A 22580-nucleotide genomic window follows, 5' to 3' on the forward strand; every position below is an offset into this window, starting at 1 on the left:
TTGTACCTTCTAACATGGCCAGGGAACCCGATTGTAGACCCACAAGGCTTTCCAGTGCTGGCAAGACTGAATTGTCTGATTTTGTTAGAGCTGCCTGGTCTTTCTAGCTGGCCTTTTGACCTTAGCTGCCTGTATGTGCAGTGTGACGGTTACAATTTGAGATTGTTCCTCAGGTAGTCTTTCATCTTTCTTGTGCATTTTTCCCCCAGTCTTTAGTGCATATGCCACATTTCCTGAGGTTCACTTTCATGCAGTCCTTGAACCTTAACCTTGGTCTAGCTCGCAGGTATTATTTAAGTTGTGAATATATGGCTGCCTTAGGGTTTTATTGTCAGTCATACGCACTATACGTCCACCCGATCTGAGCTGAACTCTGATGATGAGTGCTTCAATTCTGCTCTTTGAAGTACTTCAGTGTTGGACACTGACCTCCCATTTGATGCCCATAATGTTCTGAATGCATCTCATGTGGAATCTGTCCAACTGCTTGATATGTCTGGAGTAGGAGTCCACGTCTCACAGGCACATAGGAGGGTAGGTATTACCACAATTTTGTACACCGAAGGTTTTGTTGTAAGTTTGATACCTCATTTCCTCCACAGTCTCTTGTGAAAATGGGCAAACGCTGAACTTGCTCTGGAAATCCTATTTGCCACTTCACTGTTGATGCAGACATTTCTGAAGATGGTGTTTCCGAGCTAGGTGACTTTATCAACAGCCTTCGGGCTTGTGTCATTGATAGTTATAGCAGGTGCGGTATAGTCAGAATTTGTTGGCGGTTGGTAGAGTATCTCTGTCTTCGTTAGGCTGATGCCTAGCCCATAGTCATCGGCTGCATTTGGCACACAGTCCATGATCCTTTGAAGGCCATGTTCACAGTGTGACACAGAGGCACACTCATTGGCCAATAGCAATTCCCGCGTCATCAAATACTGAACACATCATGTGAATTCCCACACTCGAAAATATTTTTAGTGCTGATCTCCGAGTTAGTGAGACAGACTGACTGACTGACTGTGATGGTTGTGCTCCTTTGTCATGTTTTCACTATCTCCTCTGATGTTCCCCTCTCTGACCCCCAAATGTTCAATTCCTAACAAAGGCCTTGAGTTCACCCCCTTTCTGTTCTGACTCTGGTCATAGTTTATATTCTGATTGTTGCCCCGAGTTTTTCGCCCAATTGGAGATCAAGATCCTTCACCAGGATTTTACAGTGGGGGCAGGGTTCCTGACTCCTCAGTGAAAATTTGGGGGCGAGCTTCATTCACTTGGCCAGTGCGTCTCGCAGCCAATTAACAGCCATCGGATGATTAATTGGCTAGAGCTGTGCCTTCCGCCCCCATCTGAGGAACAAATCCCGGAAAGCTGACGGCCAATCAAATGGTCTCTGGTCCCAGCAGCGCCACCAGGAACAGTGGCCACTGCTGGGACTGCAATGAGTCCCCAATGGCGATTGTTGATGGGGCCATATGCGAAGGTAAGTGGGCGGGGCCTCTGGGAGGCCAGGGTGGGTAGGGCAGGGGAAACTTGGGGCTGGGAAGACCTCGGGGGTGGTGGTGGAGGATGGGGGCGGGGGGCGGGGATGGTGTGTAGAGAGCCTCTAATGGGGACAGGGGACCCATAAACGAGGTACCTTCCCCCCTCGTCCGCCACCAGCCTGAGCAGTGAAAGCTGCTGTGCTTCGCACAGCATCAGCCTCTGCGCACTGAAGGTACAATCACCACAACAACGGGAGAAGACCCTTAAGTGGCCATCAATTAACCACTTTAGGACTTCAATTGGCCTGTGGGTGGGCAGGCCACCTGACACAGGGTGGGCGTGTGGGTACCGGGAATGGCACATATTGCATTGCATCCAATTTTACAGCCTCCATCACCTGTTAACCTGCCACCGGGGTACTGTCGAATCCCGGCCTCCTATGTTTTTTCTGAAGAAACCTCCTTTTGCCATTGTTCAGATTTATAAGTTATTGTTGAAGTCAAAACACCTGAGGTACGAAGAACAAAATTGAAGCTCGTGTAGATAGTTCTATTTGAAGACTAGCACCAACATAAATGTGATGGGCTGAGTGGCCTCCTTCTGTGCTGCACCTTCTGAAGGATACCCCTGACTAATGTGGATGTACTTGTCACAAAGATAGGTCAAGGGCTTCCTGTATTTCCTGTAGCTATCCCACTGGCACCATGCAGAAGCATGTACCCCACATAGAATAGAATCTTACAGCGTAGAACCAGGCCATTTGGCTCATCAAGTCTGTGCTGGCACTCTGAAAGAACTATCCAATTAGTTTCTCACTGCTATTAACGTTAAAAAAAAACTTCTGTGCTTGCCATTCTTTTATTTTGGATGAAGAAAGTCAGTTCTTCAAAGCTGAAAGAAGTGGTTGATTCTGGAGATGTTCCCTGAAGTTGAAGCTCAGGGAAGTGATGACCTTAATTTCCACTTGTAGTGGATTATAGATAACTGAGCGCCATGTGTCTGAGTGGGATTCGTGGGGTGTACTTCCAATACAGCCTAATGAGCATGACTCTTCTCTTTCATTTTCTCCAGCTTGCATATAAATACTGCATTAGGTCAATGCCTTTGGTACTACATGTTGCAAGTTGTGCACCTCTTAAATCCTTTGCGCTCTTCTTCCCCTCCTCCAGCTTAGCAACTGCAGTGCCCCCATCAATGACCAGCTCCCTGCTAAAAACCCCTGTGTACTATTCACTTCCATCATGCTGGGCTGATGCTTTAGTGTTTCCCAATCATGAAGCTCCCTCAAGCCAAGTTCGACCTGAAGTGAAATACTTTTTGATTTAATTGTGCAACTAAGGAAAATTCCATAAGTTCCTCGTTAATGGTCTCAACGAATTTGCCTTTGTTACTCCTCATTGCTGCCTGTTTGCCTATTTTCAGAGAGGTGGGAGTTCTGAGTATTGCGTTAAATATGAAGCAATAGTCTATTGGCATTTTCAACCAAGGTTCCACCACCTTTTGATCGCATCTATTATTTTGCTGAAATTAACAGTTGGAAACTATAAAGCAAATTAGAACAAAGGAAGGGAAAATTATTGCACAGACCATGTGAAAAATGGAGGTAAAACGAAAATCTGACAGTTTTTCACATCTTGAAGAGGGCAGGAAATTGCAAAGCAGGGAATGAGAATGAAGGAATCAGTTTAAGTCAGTGAAAAGGTATGATGAGGTCAAAAGAACTTCAGTGGGTCTAATTGGTGAGGAAGAGCTGTGGATTTGAGTGTGCAGGAGTTTCAGTGTAGCGAGGGGTTTCATTAGCCTACAATGGCGTCTCCTGCTTGCTTCAATGAAACACCAAATCCACAAAAGGAGAAGGTTTAATCTGAAAATCCTTAATTCTACCTGATGTTGCAGTTGTGTGCTCTGTCTGTGTATTTCTTATGCATTGAGAGCCAAGCTCTAGTATTGATCGTGGCGAGTTGTATTGTTGTAAGGTTTTGATCAATCTCTCTCCTCTGGCTGATTTCTGCTCTCCTTTTCCCCAGGCTGGACTTTTTATTGGCAGTGGAGTGAAGACAACTCAATCCAATGCCGATGATCCCAGGGAGGTTCTTTGCAAACACGATTTTGCAAGGTAGAATGGAATCTTATTATTTTGGGACAATGTGTGTACATGCCTGTTGCACCTCTTTCAGTTAAACAAACTAAGTGATATGTTCCTCAGGGCAATGTCTTGACCAGTTAGGGTCAAGCTGTCTGGTTTAAATTTCAAACAATGCTTGGCAGCTAACTGTCAGGCACCATCACTGGTACGTTCTCCATGGCAATGCCTCTACCAATTGGAGTCCACTTTCCAATCAATTTGCACTCTCTTCACATAGTATAATTTGCTGTTTTCCACTTATATTGGTATTCTTGCAAAACATCCTGATGAGTACAAAACAAGAAGCTTTGACATGTCTCTTTTTTCGGCAATACTCAAGTTCTGTACTACCAACTATATATTAATTCCTGTTAGCAGTAACTTTTTAAAAAAAAACATTTGTTCTTGGTGTTTTGGGGATGTGTTTTGTTTCTTTGGGGTGAAAAATGGTTAGAGCTGTTTCAGACACAAAGCCAGCAGTGTTTTGAGAGTGTGTGCCAATACAGAAGGCTGTAGATCAGCCTGTGCCTCACTAACATTTTCTGCATGATCTGCCAGTGCCCTTTATGCCTCCAACTTAAGCTGACAATAGTCCAAAGGTTAGTTCCAAAAGGTGGTTTTGGAGCCAGTAATGGTAGAAGCTGCTTATGAAGACTGAGCTGGGGGAAGGTGCCTGCCTCTCACCAACTCTGCAAGAAATACAAATAGCAGGTGTTACCACTGGTGTAGTTTTGCCCTCTGATTTCAGGGACCATGACAGTATTCAAGGATTTAATGTATGTTTGATAGATACGTACATTCACATTTTCAAATAAAATTATTCCTTTTTGTTTTAATTGAATTTGATCTCTAATGCCCACCCAATGTCTAAAATGTAAACTTTTAGTAGATGGTAGGAGTTTCAAAGGTTTGATCTATCCTGCTTAAAAGATGGTCCAAGATCATTTATGATTCTCAAGTAAGGTGGGAGGTTTGAAAAATTTTGGATATTAATACACAAACTTATCGGCCCAGAATTTACTCTGCTACAGTAACTTCACTTGAAGTGCTGGGAAATTCCTGTTTATGAGTGAGAGCTTGGTAATCAGCCACAGTTCAAAGGGATCTTAGAAATCACTCTGTTAGAGACACACACACATACATGGTTTGAAGGACTAGTCCACATAAAGCATGGGGTAAGATAAGGAGGCTGGCCTCCATGAACTACCACAGCCAGTAAAGGCGTTAAACCCACACCATTGGTGTCAATATGAATCACACTCTGGCCAACTGAGCTAGCCAACCCTCATTGTGTGTGAGCAGGTCCCAGGAAATTGTGCGCATAAATTTAGGATAAAGACACTCTTGTTTGATAATTAGAAATTGATTCCGTTCGGAATATTAAAGCTTCCTGTTCAGTCCTATCCTTGTCAGAAATCTAATTCTTAAACACCTTCTTGAAGTATTACAAATTAGACTCAAGCAGATTTCATGTAAGCATAATTTGAGTGAAGTTATGCAATTTGTAATTACTGATAGGCTTTGATGCTCATTTTTAGTCTCTCCCTTCTGAGAGCAGGAACTGCTGTTCATTTCCCCCAGTTAAGATTTATGGAGGATTGTGTTATTTGTTTTTGCTAAAAACTGATTCCCCCGAGGCCTAATTTTTGCTAACTCCCCCAATCTACATAATGCCTTCACTCTGCTCACATGACCCATTGTTTGGAATAGCTTGCTCTTTCCAAATCCCTAAGTGTCCTCTATAGAGTAAGTTCATGGATTTTCAACTCTGATGATGATCTGGGCTATGGTAGTGTAGGTATTTCTTTGGCTAAAGCTTCCTTCAAACAGTCTCTGGGCCATCGATCAGTGAATTTATCCTATTGTTCCATCCTACTGCTCTGTTTTCTGTGAATATTTTTGTCAAGTTATATGGGTTTCAGTGTAATGTGCTTTTGGTGCTTGGTTCTGTATTTAGCATTTGCTGTTTTTTTCAGTACTCTGCCGTTGAGAAAATATAAAGATGTTTCATTTCTGCAGCACCTTTCATAACAGTAGATGTCCCGAAGTGTTTCACTGCCAATAGAGTGCTTCTGAAGTGTAGTCACTGTTGTGCTGCAGCAAACAGCAGCCATTTTGCATACACAGATCTGATAGACAGCAATAAGATTAATGGACCAGATAACCTATTCTTGTGGTATTGGTTGAGGAATAAAATATTGATGAGGACACCGGGAGAACTTGCCTGCACATCTTTAAAATTAGTTCCTTATGTTCACTTGAGCAGGCAGATTGAACCTCTGTTTGACCTCCCATCAGAAAGACAGGATCTTCAACAGTGCAGCACTCTCTCATTACTGCGCTGTGTGTGACAACCTAGACTATGTGATAGAGATTCTGTTTTAAGTGCAATTGTAAAATTGCAATCAAAATGCATTCAAAGTTACACTGGATGGTTACAGCTAGCCCAAGTTTTTGCTAAAAATCATTTGTATGTCACAAATGTAAAATTCTCTTAAACTAGCACAGGCAGTGTAGTAGAATGAAATCATTCTTTTCCTTTCCATTAAGTATTAATTGATGTATTTAAGAGGGGTAACTTGGTCCACTTTTATCAATACAGCTGGTAGATTTATTACAAAAAAAACTGATTTGAAGAGAAATCATAATAAACCACTTTTAAAAGTTATACTTCCCCAAACCAGCAGAAACATGCAATGTTAACCGGTGGGCAGGTGCATGATTTTGGTGAGTTGCATCTTGAACCAGTGTAAAATATTTGGGGAAACTCTGGTGCAAGTGTTTTTGTGTAGAACTAGGTGTTTTAAATTCCCCAATCTTTTGCTCTAGTCAAGCCAATTGCAAACAAAGCCGGGGCTCCCTGAATGACAAAGAGTTCAAGAGTTGAGTGAAGCAGAGAAAATGGGTATCAATTTGATACCACAAGAGAATCAGGCTGAATCTAAGTAGTATGGAGAAATGAAAAAGCAAATTAAAAAAGGGTGAGGAGTTTCCAAGGTTCAGGACTAGTACCACTGCTGTTTTTCATGCACATTAATAACTTGGATTTGGGGGACACGGGGCACAATTGCAAAATCTGTAGATGGCAGGAAACTTGGAAATATAGTAAACAGTGAAGAGGATGGTGATAAACTTCAAGGAGGAGGTCGACAGGCTGAGGGAACAGGTGGACACATGGCAGATGAAATTCAGTGTGGGAAAGTGAGAGGTGATGCAATTTGGTCATAAGAATGAGGAGAGAAAATACAAGCTAAATTACATCATTTTTAAAAGGTGTAAAAAAAGACAGCCAAGGTGCTTGTGCATAAAGTTTTGAAGATGGTAGGACAGGTTAACAAATCAGTTAACAAAGTGTCCATGATCTTGGGTTTTAGGAACAGAGGCAGACAGTACAAAAGCCAGAAAGTTATAACCTATATAAAAGCACCAGTTTGGGCCTAGCTGGAATATTGTGTCCAATTAGGAGCACCACATTTTAGGAAGAACATGAAGGCTTTGGCGGGGTTACAGAATATTACTCACAATAAGTGCTTCTGCTGGAAGAATGAATCCAAAGCTGTTTTTTTATATATATATTTCAAGCTGGTTTATTCTCACTGCAAACTTCCTAATAACATCCACAGAATGTGTTTCAGCTGTATCTATTTATACTGTTTAGATGGGAGAACCAATGCCCATCACCTGTTTTAATTAGCAACTATTTTTAACAAGGTAATTGCCATGCAATGTAATTACTGATACATTGCCAGATTCTCCTGCTTTCTTTTTTAAGTTAAAGCTTTGAAAAATTAAAGAACTTTTTTTTTCAAAACAAGCAGAAGGAAATGAAACCATGGCCAGAATTTTTACCTTGATGGGTGGGCAGGCCCCACCAGCTCGGCGGCAGGCGGACAGCTAATTTCGCTGTCCAAACCCGCCTTCCTCGATATTTAAATGGACCGGGATGACGTCAGGGGTTCCTCCCAATGTTATTTTCCCCATCGGTGAGCGGGCCCCACCCCCAAATCGTTGACAGGAAAATTCTACCCCATGTATTTTTACATACATAGATCCCACATTTCCCTTACCATGTATATCTGCACACACACACAATAATAAAGCAAAAAAAGTTTTTTTTTCATTTCATCATTATAACCTTTCTGGCCTTCCCTTTTGTATTATACCATGCCTCCTTGTCTAAACTGATGGTCTTATGTGGTGCTGTAGGGCTCACCGAATTTTCTCCAAAACCTCAGCTTTAATGAAAGCCTTTCTGCCCACATGCAAAGTGTTCAGATGAGCAGAAAAAGTGGAGCTAATGCTAGTCCCTTCTAGAGCAGGGAGAGCATCTGATAAGAAATCTGAAGTTGCCTTTGGTGTTACATATACCAACTGGTATGCATTGTACCCCCAACCATTTGCAAAGAGTTCTTTGCGTGCACTGCCCATTCTAATGCTATTTACAATTTGGTTGATCAGCCAATGTTTTATGTCAAGTTGTCTATTACTGCATGGTTTCTTTTGCAAAGATTGTTACTAAACAGGCTTTCAGCTGCAGTGTGCATAACTATGATGTTCAAATTTTTGCATGCCTCAAAATTCCTCATTGTTGCGTTCCCCATCGTTATCTGTCAGAAACTTTGTTGGTGTTCCTTACCCTGTTCCTACCCATTTCTCCATGACCTTATTGACAATGGTCCTTTTGTCTTTACTATGTATTAGTGGATAGGTTAAATCTGGTTGCCACATCTATGAAGTATAGTAAATATCCATGTCCCAAACTTTCAAGTCCTTTGTCACTGCATCATTAAATTCCCTGGCAAGTGGCAGCTCACAACAGGACGCAGCGGTGTCTTATGATATTTAAGACAAATTCAGTACTGAGCTGTGATTTGCTCAATAAGGGCATTGTATTCTTTATCAACCACTCCCACATCTCGAAGTAGAGTCTTCAGTTTCTGTGGCACCGGATGTGTAAACTTTCTATGTAACTTCCAAATAACCTTTTTTTCCACCAAATTCTTAATCCCAACAGTTAACAAAACTTCTTGAGCTTCTTGATGAGAAATCTTTGGCTTCCTTAGCGGCAGGCAGTAATAGCCTGACTGCAAAAAAAGTAGATCTACATTTTTTCCCCCAAACACGACTGCTCTATCATTCTTTGTGTCTAGTGTCATCTGAGCCTCTCTCATCAACTTAACAATAGTGGTATCTCATTAGAAACCACATTCGTACTGATAAACAGACTGATCCCTCCTATCTTACAAGGGAGGACCACCCTTTTGGAGGATGTTAATGTATTGTCATCTCCAAACCTGAAGCAGGTAGGGCTTTCATACTCCTTGACATTCTGCTGGTCTGCCTCATCGAGAGATTCCAGATAGCAGTCAAGCCAGGCAATGTCACACACCATAAAAGTGCAACCGCTGTCCAGAACTGCACAGTTGAGAGAATTGACCATCAAGGTACTCCTCATCGGACTCAAACTTTCAGTGACCAACACAATTCCATCATGGCAGTCACCATCATCATTTTCAGCCTCAGAAGAATCCATCTCCTGGGTCACTTCAAAGACACGATTCTTTCGCTGTGAGCAGTTCATTGCATAATGATACTGGGAATCACACTAAAAACACCAATTAACCATTCCCCATGTATTTTTGGGGTTTAAATGCCTACCGTCAGCATCCCAGATGTGGTTTTTGACCTGGCTCTCAAATTGGCTAGGGTTACAACCGTTTTCAGACCTCTTGTCATTAACCCCCATCTTTGTATTGGATTCTTCGTCTAATATTTGGTCAACCTCCAAGTTCAGCCACCATAGAATCCTCCATCCTTTGTTTCATGGCATAGTTGTTCATATTTGCTAAGAAAGTGGCTGGGAACAACTGTTTCCCCAGAAATGTTTTTAGGGCAGCAGCTATTTGATCTAGGAGAGATTATTTTGCTCAGATTTGAACCCTTGTTAGTACTAAAAGACTATCAACATGGGAAATGCAAGCACAGTCCAGTAACATACACCAATACAGATTCCAGAATTGAGACCAAATCTCTGTACTTTGCTGTACCATTTATTAAAATCCATGATATATTTTTCCATGGACTGATCATCTGATTTCCTCAACCTATCAAAGATCATCCAAGCTTCATACGCTTCCACTGACTCATCCTTTTTGTAAAACTTATCCAAAAATTGTAACAGAAGGTCCAATCCCTCTCCATGATCCAAATCATCTACTTTCCACTCTGAAAATACCTCACTCCTTATCTTACTTTTTGCAGTGATGATAATACCAAAACCATACCTTGCCTCTTTTGGGGTACAGAAGTAACCCAGATCCACATTTCAACTTCAGCCTTCCATTGCTGATAAGGTTCAGAGTCACAAAAGATTGGTGGATAGTCAAAGCTTGTGATTTTGTACCATCCTTTTGCCATTCCACAACTTAAATTGTCAACAACAGTACACTTCTTTTCCTTCAGAGGATTGAGACAAAAAGCTTCATGTACAGCAATTAATCACCAAAGCTTAAAGTTCAACCTCTGTTACCATGTTACTCACAATAAGCACTTCTGGTAGAAGAATGAATCCAAAGTTATTTAAATTTTTAACTTCAAACTGCTTTATTCTTACTACAGACTTCCTAGTAGCTTCCACACAAAGTGTTCCTGTAGTATCTATTTATACTGTTTAGATGGGAGAACCAATGCCCATCACCTGTTTTAATTAGCAATTGTCTTTAACAAGATAATTGCCATGCAATGTGGTTACTGATACATTGACACGGAAGACATTTATTAACATGGTTCGAGAGACGAGAGATTCCAGTTACATGGATAGTCTGCAGAAGCTGGGGTTAGTGTCCTTCGAACAGAGAAGGCTAATGGGATTGATAGAGGTGTTCAAAATCATAAAGGATTTAGATAGAGTAAATAAAGAGAAACCGTTTCCAATGGCTGTAGGTTTGATTAATGAGACAGCATAGATTTAAGGTGATTGGTAAAAGAACTGGAAGTCATGTGTGGAAAGAGACTCCTTTATACATCAAGTGATTAGGATTTGGAAGGCACTGCGTGACAGATTGGTGGAAACAGATTCAATAATGGCTTCACAGGGGAATTGGATAAACATCTGAAGGAGGTAAATTTGCTGGGACATGGAGAAAGAGCGGGGGTGGATAGTTGGGCTGGTTGGACTAACTGGATTGCTCATTGAAAGAGCCAGAACAGACTTGATTAGCTGAATGGCCTCCTTCTGTCCTCTATTGTTCTATGTGCTGAAGTGGGACATGAGCCCATAACTGTCTGATTCTGGATTGAGACTGTTGCCCTGAATGGGAGCTAACACTGAAGCAAAAAGAATATCATTTTCTGGTTAACTCTAATTCTCCCCTGCATTTTATAAATGTACAACAATAAATAAATATTGGTCAAACCACACCACGATATTCTCAATACATTGATATTGAGCGATATTTACACTGGAAAACAGGTACATGGACCATCATAGCTTCACATGCACTTTCATAGTTTAATTAATAATTAGAAAGATGTTGTTTCATCCATGTAATTATTTTATTTTGCAAGTATAAAGTACTGCATTATTGTTTCAGAATATGGGCATTTATTTCCACTGGACTTCTCATTATAATGTATGCAGTTTGCAGCAATAGGAAACTATTTCACCTCCCATTCAACCTTCCCTTTTAATAGTGCAAAATATTGTGCATCTCAAAGTTGCTCAATTTTCGCTGGCTGTTTCACTCTGACAAAGTGCAGCACTAATGTTAAATGTTTGCTTAGATAATTTGATGAAGCATTATGACCAGCAGCACTTTTTCTTAATGCTACATTTGCTTTTGTGCTTTATTTATGACTCTAAACATTTTTCCGATTTATGTCCGACTGATAATGAATGATTAATGATTCACCAGTGCTTAAAGCTGTCATACCTAGCCTTCTGTTCCTGCTGAGTCTTGGCTTCTGATGTTTATTAAGTGCTTAGGGCCTGAGTTCCTGCCTTTGTTGATGACAAGAGCATCTGTTTCCAAGACGGGACTTCTTGTATGTCCATGACAGGACCAACCATCTGTTTTGTATCTTTGACATAGGTTCCGCCCACATCAGAACGCTGACCCGAGAAAGCCACGGGTTCCTGCTATTATTGACGGTCTCGTATCCTTTAAAAATAATGACCACGGAGCTTGGGCTAGAGGAGGAGACATTATATTCCGCAACTCTGGGTATGTGTGTTTGTGACAGTTAACATGTTAGGCATGCAGCAGTGCTGAATGTTATGCACTGCTAGTTATATAAGACATACAGCACTGAGGGATAAAATGCACTGCTAATTACTGGAAATAATTTGTTGTATGCAATTCAGGGAAGTGACCACATTCTTTTACACTTTTACAGGTTCTCTGACAATGGAATTGGCCTGACTCTAGCAAGGTAACTTTCTTTGGAGATTTGTTATTCACTTTTATCCCTTAATTAGTGAGCTTCTGTTCCAGATCAAATCTTTTTAATTGAACATCAAAACATTGGTGTACAGAAATTGGCCTAGAGAAGCAAAAACGTTTTAATATTACTCGTTGATTTCTTGTAGCCTTGCACAGACAAAGGATAGTCTTCAGCCTGAGTTAGTTTAGAGGCCAGAAGTTAATTGGGCTAGGCTGCCCAGGCGTCATTCAATCCCATTGTAAAACCACATTTTCTACAATGATTTTTACATTTTCATTCTAAATTCCTATGATACTCTCATAATCCATCTCTCTGTCGTAAAGCTCACCGCAAACTGGACGAACAGCATCTCATCTTACGACTAGGCACTTTACAGCCTTCCGGACTGAACATTGAGTTCAACAACTTTAGATCATAAACTCTCTCCTCTATCCACACCCCCTTTCCGATCCCCCTTTTCCCAATATATTTTTCTTTTCCTACCTATTTCCATTATTTTTAAATGTATTTCCATCCATTGTTTTATCTCCACCTTTTAACTTATTTCCATCCCTTCCCCCCACCCCACCCCCACTAGGGCTATCTGTCACTTGCTCATCCTGCTTTCTACCCTTAAAGTCACCATTAGCACTTTTCTTAGCTAACATCACCACCGCCAACACCCCTTTGTCCTTTTGTCTATGACATCTTTTGGCAACCTCCATCCACCACTGGCCCTCTGTCCAGCTCTACCTCATACGGACTCGAAACGTTAACTGTATCCCTCTCCACAGATGCTGTCAGACCTGCTGAGTTTTTCCAGGTATTTTTATTTTTGTCTCTGTAGTGCTTTTTGCTTGCTTACAGGTCTTTTGCTCCCTCACTCTGGTACCCTGTCCAATTGCTTTTTCAGGGGCAATGACTGTATCCCTTCTTTTGATAGACATAACAAAGCCCCACAAACTGCACTTGGATGAAGCAGCAGATAATCTGCTTTTTGCTGTGGTGTTAATTGAGGAAAGAATGTTGGTCAAGATGCCAGGAGACCACCATGCTCTTCAAACACTGTCCAACTGAGCAGGCAGACCTGGCCTAAGCTTAATGTCTCATCCAAAAGACTGCAACTTCTGGTAGTGCAGCACTCTCTTGGTACTGCAGTGATGTGTCAGCTTGAATACTGTGCTGAAGTCAGAACTGAATTTAGTGGTGATGACTTTTCTTTTTTATGAAGCTTTGATGGATGTGTCAACTTTTATGTGAATGTGATGATGTTAATTTATAGGCAGTAGTGGAAGAGGATGTAGAAGGGGTGTGGGTAGAAAAGCTAGTTACTGAGAGGCAGTGGGAAGCTTTGCATTTGATGTTTCTGTGTTTCTTATAAAATAATAAATTTAAAATGGAATAATTTGGTGAATTAGGAGCTAAAAGGTTAACTACTCTAATTGAAGTTAATTGCATGCTAGCAATGAACACTACATCCATCTCACTGAATGCCTTGCTTAATTATTGTAATGATAATGAAGATGTTGGTGAAAGGTTGTGTGGAGCATGAATTTATCGTCATGGTGACAGGATGCTCTTGGGTACAGAGAGTCAACCATTAGTGGTTTTTGTTTCCCCACTCTGTACCTTCCTTCGCTTTACATAACAAAAAACAGCAGTCATGCTGCAGGTAGCTAAGGAGACAGGTGATACTTTGCTGATTCTGAGAGTGAATACAAAGCAACTTTTATTTTCTCTCTCATTACAGGTGATTCAAAAGAATGCTAGATCTAATTCATTCAGTTAGCTATCTCATGAGTGGAATAAACTCAGTATTCCAACAGCTATTGAACAGGACCGAAAATCATTAGCACGCCCACAACTTCTCAATTTACATTCCCAAATGGCATGGCTCCCCGCAGGGAAGAAGCATTTATCAAAACAACCCTGTGAACGTTGTTGTTTTCATTTTTACACGAACTTCCCTTGCAGAAATGCGCAAAGTACTGGAAGGATCTTCAGGCTGATTAACAGTCTGTCAGCTCCCTCCGTGTCTGAAACCATCTTTATATCAGTCAACTCCCCTATATAGTGTGAGGGTGCTCTGGGCTCCACTATTTATATGATGGGGGATGAATTGCTGGGTGGGGGTGGGCAGCCCAAACTCACCAGCCGTGAGTATTCCGCTGAAAGTCAACCCAGAATTCGGAGCTGGAGCTCTGGTTCCCATTTAGTGGCACTGTCTGGAGTGGCCCCGCACCTTCTGACTGAGAAACAGCAATAGCATCACTTAAGACAAAGACATGCTTCGTCTCTATGGTGTTAGTGGGTCTGTGTGTTGTAAAATAAGTCAACTGACATCACTCTGAATCTGGTCACAATTTAATCTTCACAGATTTCAGCGCTAACATCTTATTCATTGTTTCAAAAAAAAACAAGGGTGTTTCAGATTTCTGTTGAGATGCATTAACAGTTTCTCTTGGCTATCTACAGATGAAGTTATCTCTTCCAATTGATCAGAGAAACAAGCCAGCTCAGCTTTCAGATCCATTGTACAAAGAATGATCTCAGAACAAATCTGTACAAACACTAAACTTACTTAGCTTTTTTTATCATGGTTGATACTGCCATTTGATTAAAACCAATAATAGCAAGGATTGTTAACCACTATTGTCCTTTTGTTTCCATAGTGATGGAACTTTTCCAACTGATGAGGGGTCCAGCTTGGAAGTGACAAAATCGATCTTTGTTGGTGAAAGTATTAATGTTGGCTGTAATGGAGGGAAAAACAGATACTGGGGTAAGGGAGCACACGGGGAGTACAGAACACTGCCAAGAAACAGGTAGAATATAAAAACGCCAACACTTCAAACCATGTTTTATTTGCATGCATTTTAACGGATTTATTACAAAAGCTACGTGAAGCATCAGACCTAAGTAAGCTTTGTGCTTTTCAGAACTTTTCCCATCCGTGGATTCCAGATCTATGATGGCCCAGTGCGAATTACTCAGTGCACGTTTAAGAAATACGTATCCATCCATGAAAGGTACTCCAGCGCCCTTGCTTTTTTTATGAGGAACTCCTGGCAAATCAGCCCCCAAAACAATGTGTCTCAAGTGAAGCTGGAGTGGAATGTAAGTTTTAAAGTAATTTTCTTGTATGTCTCAGACATTGACAGAAACCATTCTGAGGTGGTGGAATAAAAGATGGGGAAATTAACCCTTTGGAACCATGTGTTAGCCAGCAATGTCATTTTTAAATACAAAGCCCAAATTTTATTTTGAAGGTCAGATGGACAATTGGAGGGTGTGTTGCTAACACATTTCAGTGTCAGGAATTTTCTATGATAAAATTTGCCCAATATTATGACCTCTGATTTCCATTAACTTGCATATACACAGTCATTCATATAAGACCCTGAGTGGACTTGACAGGGTGGATGTGGAGACGATGTTTCCTCTTGTGGGAGAATCTGGAACTAGGGGTTACTGTTTGCAAATAAGGGTTGACCCATTTAAGACAGAGATGAGGGGAATATTTTTCTCAGAGGGTGTGAGTCTTCCTCAAAAGGCAAAGGAAGCAGAGTCTTTGAATAATTTTAAGGCAGGTAGATGGATTCTTGATAAGCAAGAGGGTGAAAGGTTATCAGGGGTAGGCGGCAATGTGGAGTTGAGATTACAATCAGATTAACCATGATCCTATTGAACGGTGGAACAGGTCTGAGGGGCCATGTGGCCTACTCCTGCTCCTAATTCATATGTTCGATGTTCGTATGTTGATTATTTCATGTCCAGTTGCATCTGAATGAACTAGTGCTTGCTGTTTGAAAAATGTTTTTTTTATTTTTTCACAGGATGTGGGCATCGCTGGCAAGGCCAGCATTTGTTGCCCATCCTTAATTGCCCTTGAACTGAGTGGTTTGCTAGGCCATTTCAGAGGACAGTTAAGAGTCAACCACATTGCTGTGGGTCTGGAGTCACATGTTGGCCGGACCAGATTCCCTTCCCTAAAGGGGAGTAGTGAATCAGATGGGTTTTTACAACAATCAATGTTAGTTGTCATGGTCACCATTACTGAGACTAGGTTTATATTCATTCATTGAATTTAAATTCCATCAGCTGTCATGGTAGGATCTAAACCCATGACCCCAGACCATCAGTTTGGGTCTGTGGATTACCAACCCAGTGACATTACCAGTACACCACCATCTTGATCCCTGATTATTGTCAGTGGCTCCATTGGATCTGAAACCCAAAAAAGGAGATGGCCCCTGATAGTATCAGGAAATTAGTAGCATCATGATGGCAAATAGAAGCACTGGCAACGGAGGCTTTAATGACGGGCATAGCATTATTTCCTTTAGCTCACGTGATGACTTCAGTGGAAGAAAAATGCAGCATTTTGCACCTCTATCTCTGGAGGTTAAAGTTTTAGATTATGAGGCGAGGTTGGTTTGTCTTCCTTAGAAGATTCAGAGGTGATCTAATCGAAGTGTTTAAGATGATAAAGTGATATGATAAGGTGGATAAAGAGAAACTATTTCTCCGAGTGGAGGAATCCAGAGCAAGGGGGCATCTTCTTAGAGTTAAGCTTTTTGGGACTGAAGTCACACAGCACTTGCTCACACAAAAAGACTGTAGATGCTGGGTTAATTAAAATTTTCATCACTGAGATTGGAGGTGTTCTCCACTGTGCTGTCAATTCTACTGTGCTGCTAACCCACTGCACTCTCCCCTCCACTCTACTGTACAACTAACTTCATTCTGCAACCCTTTTCAAAGCACCATAATGTTCCGTTTTTGAAGTACATGCTGATCGGTAACATTTATCCACATAGCAACCGGTCACACACAATTAATTTCAACTGCTGGCTGCAAGGAAAAATACTGTCTTTTTATTCCTCATATTTTGCAATTTGATGTAAAATTTCATTGGGCAGGATCGTCCCAGATTTGCACTAAGTGTGGTAGCGAGTGGGGAAAAGGATGTTTCACCTGCCAGCCGCAATGGCAGCTTTTTGTGCTGTACTGTCTAATTCCCACCTCAGTAATGGTGCAGCCACAGGAAACACGCTGTCTCACTGGTGAGCAGCCTCCGCTTTGCCCACCACGCTGTTACCTCGCCCCTTCTTCACGCAGGGCACCATATTTAAACTGCAGCTGCTCACACACTTCTCAATGCTCACAGCCCAGGAGGACACCGGTGAAGACATGGCCCCAAAAGTAAAAAGACAGCAGCCCCCCAATTCAGTGACGCATCCCTGGGGTGCCTTCTGGATGCCGGGGAGGCCTGCCATTGTGTCCTCTACCCTCGCTCTGGCTTCAGGAAGCCCGTCAGTCTCACCACTCCGGCTTGGGAGGCGGTGGCAGAGGTGGTCAGTGCCAGCGCTGCACACAAGAGGTCGGCCATCAAGTGCAGAAAGCAGATGAATGATCTCATCTGTGCTGCCAGGGTAAGGCAACCATCTCATCACTCTAAACTCACAAGGCCGTCACGCATTCACTGGCATCTCATTCACTGCCAGCTCAAGGGACATCATCACACACTCTCTCACACACACCCTCACATCTCCATCTGGCCTCATCTCCTCTGGAGACTGCCTCCTCAGCCCTCACCCTCTTGAGGCCACTTGCACATATCAACATGTGCCCCCACATACACCTTGGGATCCCTCCCCACCCCCCAACTTCCTCAGTGCAGCCCTCGTCCTTCAGCCTCTTGCCTTGCCTGAGGCCACTTCTCCCCCTTCCCCAACCAAGCCCTGCAGTCATTGAAAAGCCACCCCCACTCTACGGCTGGTCTGTGCCCCCTTAAAAGTGACGTGGTGCTGCTTGCGAAGCCTGGTGCCAATGACTGTGAGTGCTGCCTGGAGAAAGGTAGGCAAGCAAATCTCAAAGTCCCGAGTGAAGTGCAGCTCGCCAGGTGGAAGTTGCTTATGTACAGTCGTGGATGATCCAGTGTGGGGAATGATTCCGATGAGCTGGGCTTATAATGATATGCAGATGTGTTACAATGAAGTTCCCAATGTCTAGCGGCGACCTGCCACGATGGGCAGAGAGGATGATTGCAAACTGGTTTCACGGCAGTGTGAAACGGATTTTTGGCCTTTCCTGCATATCATCTGCTCATGCCCGTCGTGATGCCCGACACCAAGGGGCAGGGAAAATTCTGCCCATTGTTACACTTGTTTAATTGAAGCAGTTTTTCCCCGTTCAGTCTCTTGAACAATTTGTGTTTAGTTGTGTTGAATTCCACTGTTCTGATAATTATGTTTGTAATAAGGACTGAGGGCCGTATATTATGCTGTCCCCATGGCGGGTTTGGAGGTGGGGAGGGCATTTAATCGAGCAGGATGGTGGGTGGGGACCCCACCACCTTTCCCCCTCTACCCCAATTTTTGTCAGTGGCAGGGGGGCGGGAGACGTTGGGTGCCTGCTGTTCTGGCTGCAGTAGAAGCTGAAAATCAGAAGCCTCATCATGGTTGAGTCCACAACTGTGGTAATGGAGTCGGTCACCACTCCCATGTTGGAAAGGATTGGCTCCAAGCTCTGCACAAAGCCCTGTGCAAAGTTGGTGCCAGATCCCTTCATGCTCCTTGGGTATGGGGAGAGAGCAGGAATATGGTGTTGAGATAGAGGATCAGCCATGATCCTATTGAATGGTGGAGCAGATTTGAGGAGCCAAATAACCTACTCCTGCTCCTATTTTCTATGTTTTCTATGTCTATGTTTGACATTCATCAGAGGATTTCTGGCAGACCTGTCAAGGCCCCAAATATTTTACTGTGCATACCTATCAGCCTTCTCCCTCAAAGTCCTCATCTCAGTCATCTGCGGCAGACCTCATGTGTGATCTCGCCATCCATGGGCGGCTGATATCTGAACTAGCCTTACCCCCTACTTTGACTGCAGGCCACACGCAGGCTGAGTGTCTCACCACATGCACCAACTTTGTGCAGGGCTTGGAGCCCATTCTTTCCAACATGGGAGTGGTGACCGATTCCATTACCACACTTGTGGACTCAACCATGATGAGGCTTCTCAGCTTCCACTGCAGCCAGAACAGAAGCCATCCAACGTCTGAGTGCTACCACTCAAGCTCAGACTGCTCTCTTGCATCTTAGTTTGCTAGTGTCATAGCTACAGACAGCAGTGTTAAAAGGGGCTTCCCCTTCTCCCTTCTTCCCCCTAGCCTTCACCTTCTAGCGGCTTGCCTGACACCGTGTGACCTCTGCTCTCTAAGCTATCTTCTGACGTACTTCTAGTGTCAGTATCTGAGCCGGTGGGGTCGCATGACACTGTTTCAGCAGCATCACTATCGGCCATCTCTAGCTCTTAAATTACAATGCGGCCTCCTTGCAGTTCTTGGGTATCTGAAAGGAGAAAGACTGGAGTGTGGGGTTGGGGAGAGGAGTGAAAGCACGAGGTGCACATTTCCACCATCTGTACCTTGTAATTCAGAAGAGATTGTGGGAGGTGAGAAGGAAGATTAGTTATGAGGATACCAACATCCTCTATCAGTCATTCCACAGACCACGGTCTCGGGCATGGCTGTTCCAATGATGGAGACTATTGCTGTCTCCATGGGGATAAAGACATGCAGCCATGCCTGTTCTCCACCTGCTGCCTTTGGTTATGTACCATCTTGTCCTGCAAGGGAAGTGTGTCACAGAGAATGTTGGTTGGTGAGTGATGGGAATTGTGATACATTGAGCTGTGTATGACGCTAGTGGTTCTGTTGCTGGGATGTGAAGGTGACCTTGACCACTCGTGAGGTCATGGAACTTTATGCACAGCATCCAGGTCCTCAGGCTTGACTCCTCTTGACTGCAATGGCTATCAGCTCCCACAGCCTTTTGGGTATTTTTCTGGAACGCTCCCTGACCCTCTGTGGATTGAGCACATCTCTCCACCTCTCCACCTTCTTGACTCAGCGTGTGAAATTCATGGAGCCTGCTCTCTGCCTGGCTGCTATGTTCTTGTCCATTTCCAGATCAAAATTGGTTGCAGAATGACTCCCGGTAGCTGCTCCAGCCAGCATGTACCTTGCCTTTAAGTATGGCAGGCTGCCTTTAACTGGTGCCAGTAAATTAGCAGGCAGCATGAAGTTGGCATGGGCTAATGCCACATCATGCCTGTTTGTGGGGGTTCTTCAACTTAGTCCCCACCTTCAAATGGAATACAAATTGAATGTTGTTTCTCATTGCAAGGAGAGTGGAATATAAAGTAGGGAAGTTTTATTGCAGCTGTACAGGGCATTGGCAAGACCACATCTGGAGTATTGTGTACAATTTTGTTCTGCTGGCTTGAAAAAGGATATAATTGCACTAGAAGCAGCTCAGAGAAGCTGTGCTCGACTCATTCCTGGGATGAGGGGCTTCTCTTATGAAGAAAGGTTGAACAGGTTGGGCCTATACCCATTGGAGTTTAAAAGAATGAGAGGTGAACTCATTGAAACAAAAGACCTGGATGGGATTTGATAGGGTGGATACCGGGAGGATGTTTCCACTCACGGGAGAGACTAAGGCTGGAACTTTCTGCCCCTGTTGTCAGGCGTCATAGCGGGCTGAGTGGACAATATGGCGGGAAGGCTAAAATTTGGTTTCACCACACTGTGAAACCAGTTTGCGATCATCTGCTCCACCTGTCAATGGCAGGCTGCATTTCCCACCACCAGACATCAGGAATGTCATCTTAATATGCCTGCATATCATTATAATCCCTGCCCACTGGAATCATCCCCCAACACTGGTACAACTGGGCATATTGTCATGATTACACATCGACATGTTTCACAACAGCACATATAAGGCATGCACCTGGCGATCTGCACTTCACTCAGCACTTCGAGGTTTGTTTGCCGACCTTGCTTCGGGCAGCACTCGTGGGCATCAACGCCAGGCTTCACAGGCAGCACCACATCACTTTTAGGGGGGCACAGGGGCTGGTCTCTACCTACCAGACCAACTGTAAGCGGGGGGTGGCTTATCAATGACTGCAGGGCTTGGGTTTGTTTGGGGAAGGGAGAGAAGAGGCCTCAAGGGAAGAGGCTGCCAGGCGAGGACTGTACTGAGGAAGGGGGGGTATCCCAGGGTGTGTGTGGGGGTAAATGTTGATCGGTGTAAGTGGCCTCAAGGTGGTGAGGACTGAGGAGGCAGTCTCCAGAGGAGATGAGGCCAGATGGACATGTGAGGGTGTGTGTGAGAGAGTGAGTAGTGATGTTCCTTGAGCTGGCAGTAAGTGAGTTGCCAGTGAATGTGTGATGGGCTTGTGAGTTTAGAGTTTAGAGCGATGAGATGGTTGCCTTACCCTGGTGGCAAGGATGAGATCATTCATCCCCTTTTTGCACTGGATGGCCAACTTCTTCTGTGCAGCGTTGGCACTGACCACCACTGCCACTGCCTCCCAAGCCGGAGTGATGAGGCTGCTGGACCTCCTGTGGCCAGAGCGGGGGTGGAGGACATCATGGCAGCCCTGAAAAAGGCATTCCAGTGATGGGTCACTGAACTCTTCTTGGCTCTCGGGACCATGTCTTCACTGGAGCAGTCCTGGGCTACAAGCATTGAGAACTGTGTGCGTGGCTGCAGTTTAGATATGGCACCTGGAGTGAGGAAACAGAGGTAACGGTGTGGCGGGTGATTGAGTGGCTGCCTGCCAGTGAGAGGGCGTGTTTCCTGTGGCTGCATAATTAATGAGGTGGGAAGAGGATGATGTGGCATGAAAAGCCGTCATTGCGGCTGGCAGGTAAAACATCCTTTTTCCTGCCCACTGCCCCACTTTGTGCAAGTCTGGGATGATTCCTCCCTAAAACTAGGGACACAGTTTAAGAATAAGAGGTCTTCCTTTTAAGACTGAGATGAGGAGAGTGTTTTTGTCTCAGAGGGCTGTTTGCATGTGGAATTCTCTTCCTCAGCGAGCAGTGAGCTGGGTCATTGAATTTATTCAAGGTAGAGATTTTTGGTTGACAAGGGAGTCAAGGGTAAAGGGGCAGATGGAAGTCCAGTTGAGACTGCAGTCAGATCAGCCATGATCTTATTGAATGGTGGAACAGGCTCAAAGGGCTGGATGGCCTATTCCTGCTTCTAAGTCCGATGTTGCCAAGTTTGCTACATCTGTTTATGGAACCCCTTCATTATTTTGAAGACCTCTATCAGGTTACCTCTCGGTCTTTTTTTTATAGAAAAGAGCCCCAGTCTTGTTTTTGGACTGAGAACAGTTTCATCTGGTGTGCAAGAGTCCATTTCTTCCCTGTTTTTTTTTTCCATACAGGTTAATCTCGAGGTATTCTTTGGCAAACCGGGACAGTGGTTTGGAACTAACAGCCTCGATGGTGACCGGACATCTATTTTTCATGACTTGGATGGTTCAATGACTGGATTCCCTGACTCATTTGTAGCTAGAGCTGACAACTACCTTGTTCGTCATCCAGGCTGCCTTAATGTGCCTAGATGGAATGGAGTAATCTGCAGTGGCAAGTATGCCCAGGTGAAATTTTCAGTTGGAAAAACAAGCTTGCATAACCTATATATCATTTTTTCCAGATTTGTACTGTACATGGGGCTGACCCTGATTT

General features: G+C 43.5%; 1 protein-coding gene across 3 annotated transcripts in view; it reads left to right on the forward strand.

Moving 5' to 3' along the window:
• LOC121269880 (cell migration inducing hyaluronidase 1) overlaps positions 1–22580 on the forward strand; it is a 254333-nt gene that overhangs the window by 42292 nt on the left and 189461 nt on the right. The window contains exons 12-17 of one of the 3 annotated variants that reach the window (XM_041174947.1): positions 3507–3595; positions 11695–11826; positions 11999–12034; positions 14698–14850; positions 14965–15142; positions 22277–22492. The exons of the other annotated variants lie outside the window; for them this stretch is intronic. Of the exons in view, the coding sequence (XP_041030881.1) occupies positions 3507–3595; positions 11695–11826; positions 11999–12034; positions 14698–14850; positions 14965–15142; positions 22277–22492 (804 nt within the window). The remainder of the gene's footprint in view (positions 1–3506; positions 3596–11694; positions 11827–11998; positions 12035–14697; positions 14851–14964; positions 15143–22276; positions 22493–22580) is intronic. 3 annotated transcript variants of the gene reach the window in all.

Source organism: Carcharodon carcharias, chromosome 26 (assembly GCF_017639515.1).
Source record: "Carcharodon carcharias isolate sCarCar2 chromosome 26, sCarCar2.pri, whole genome shotgun sequence".
NCBI lineage: Eukaryota > Metazoa > Chordata > Chondrichthyes > Lamniformes > Lamnidae > Carcharodon > Carcharodon carcharias.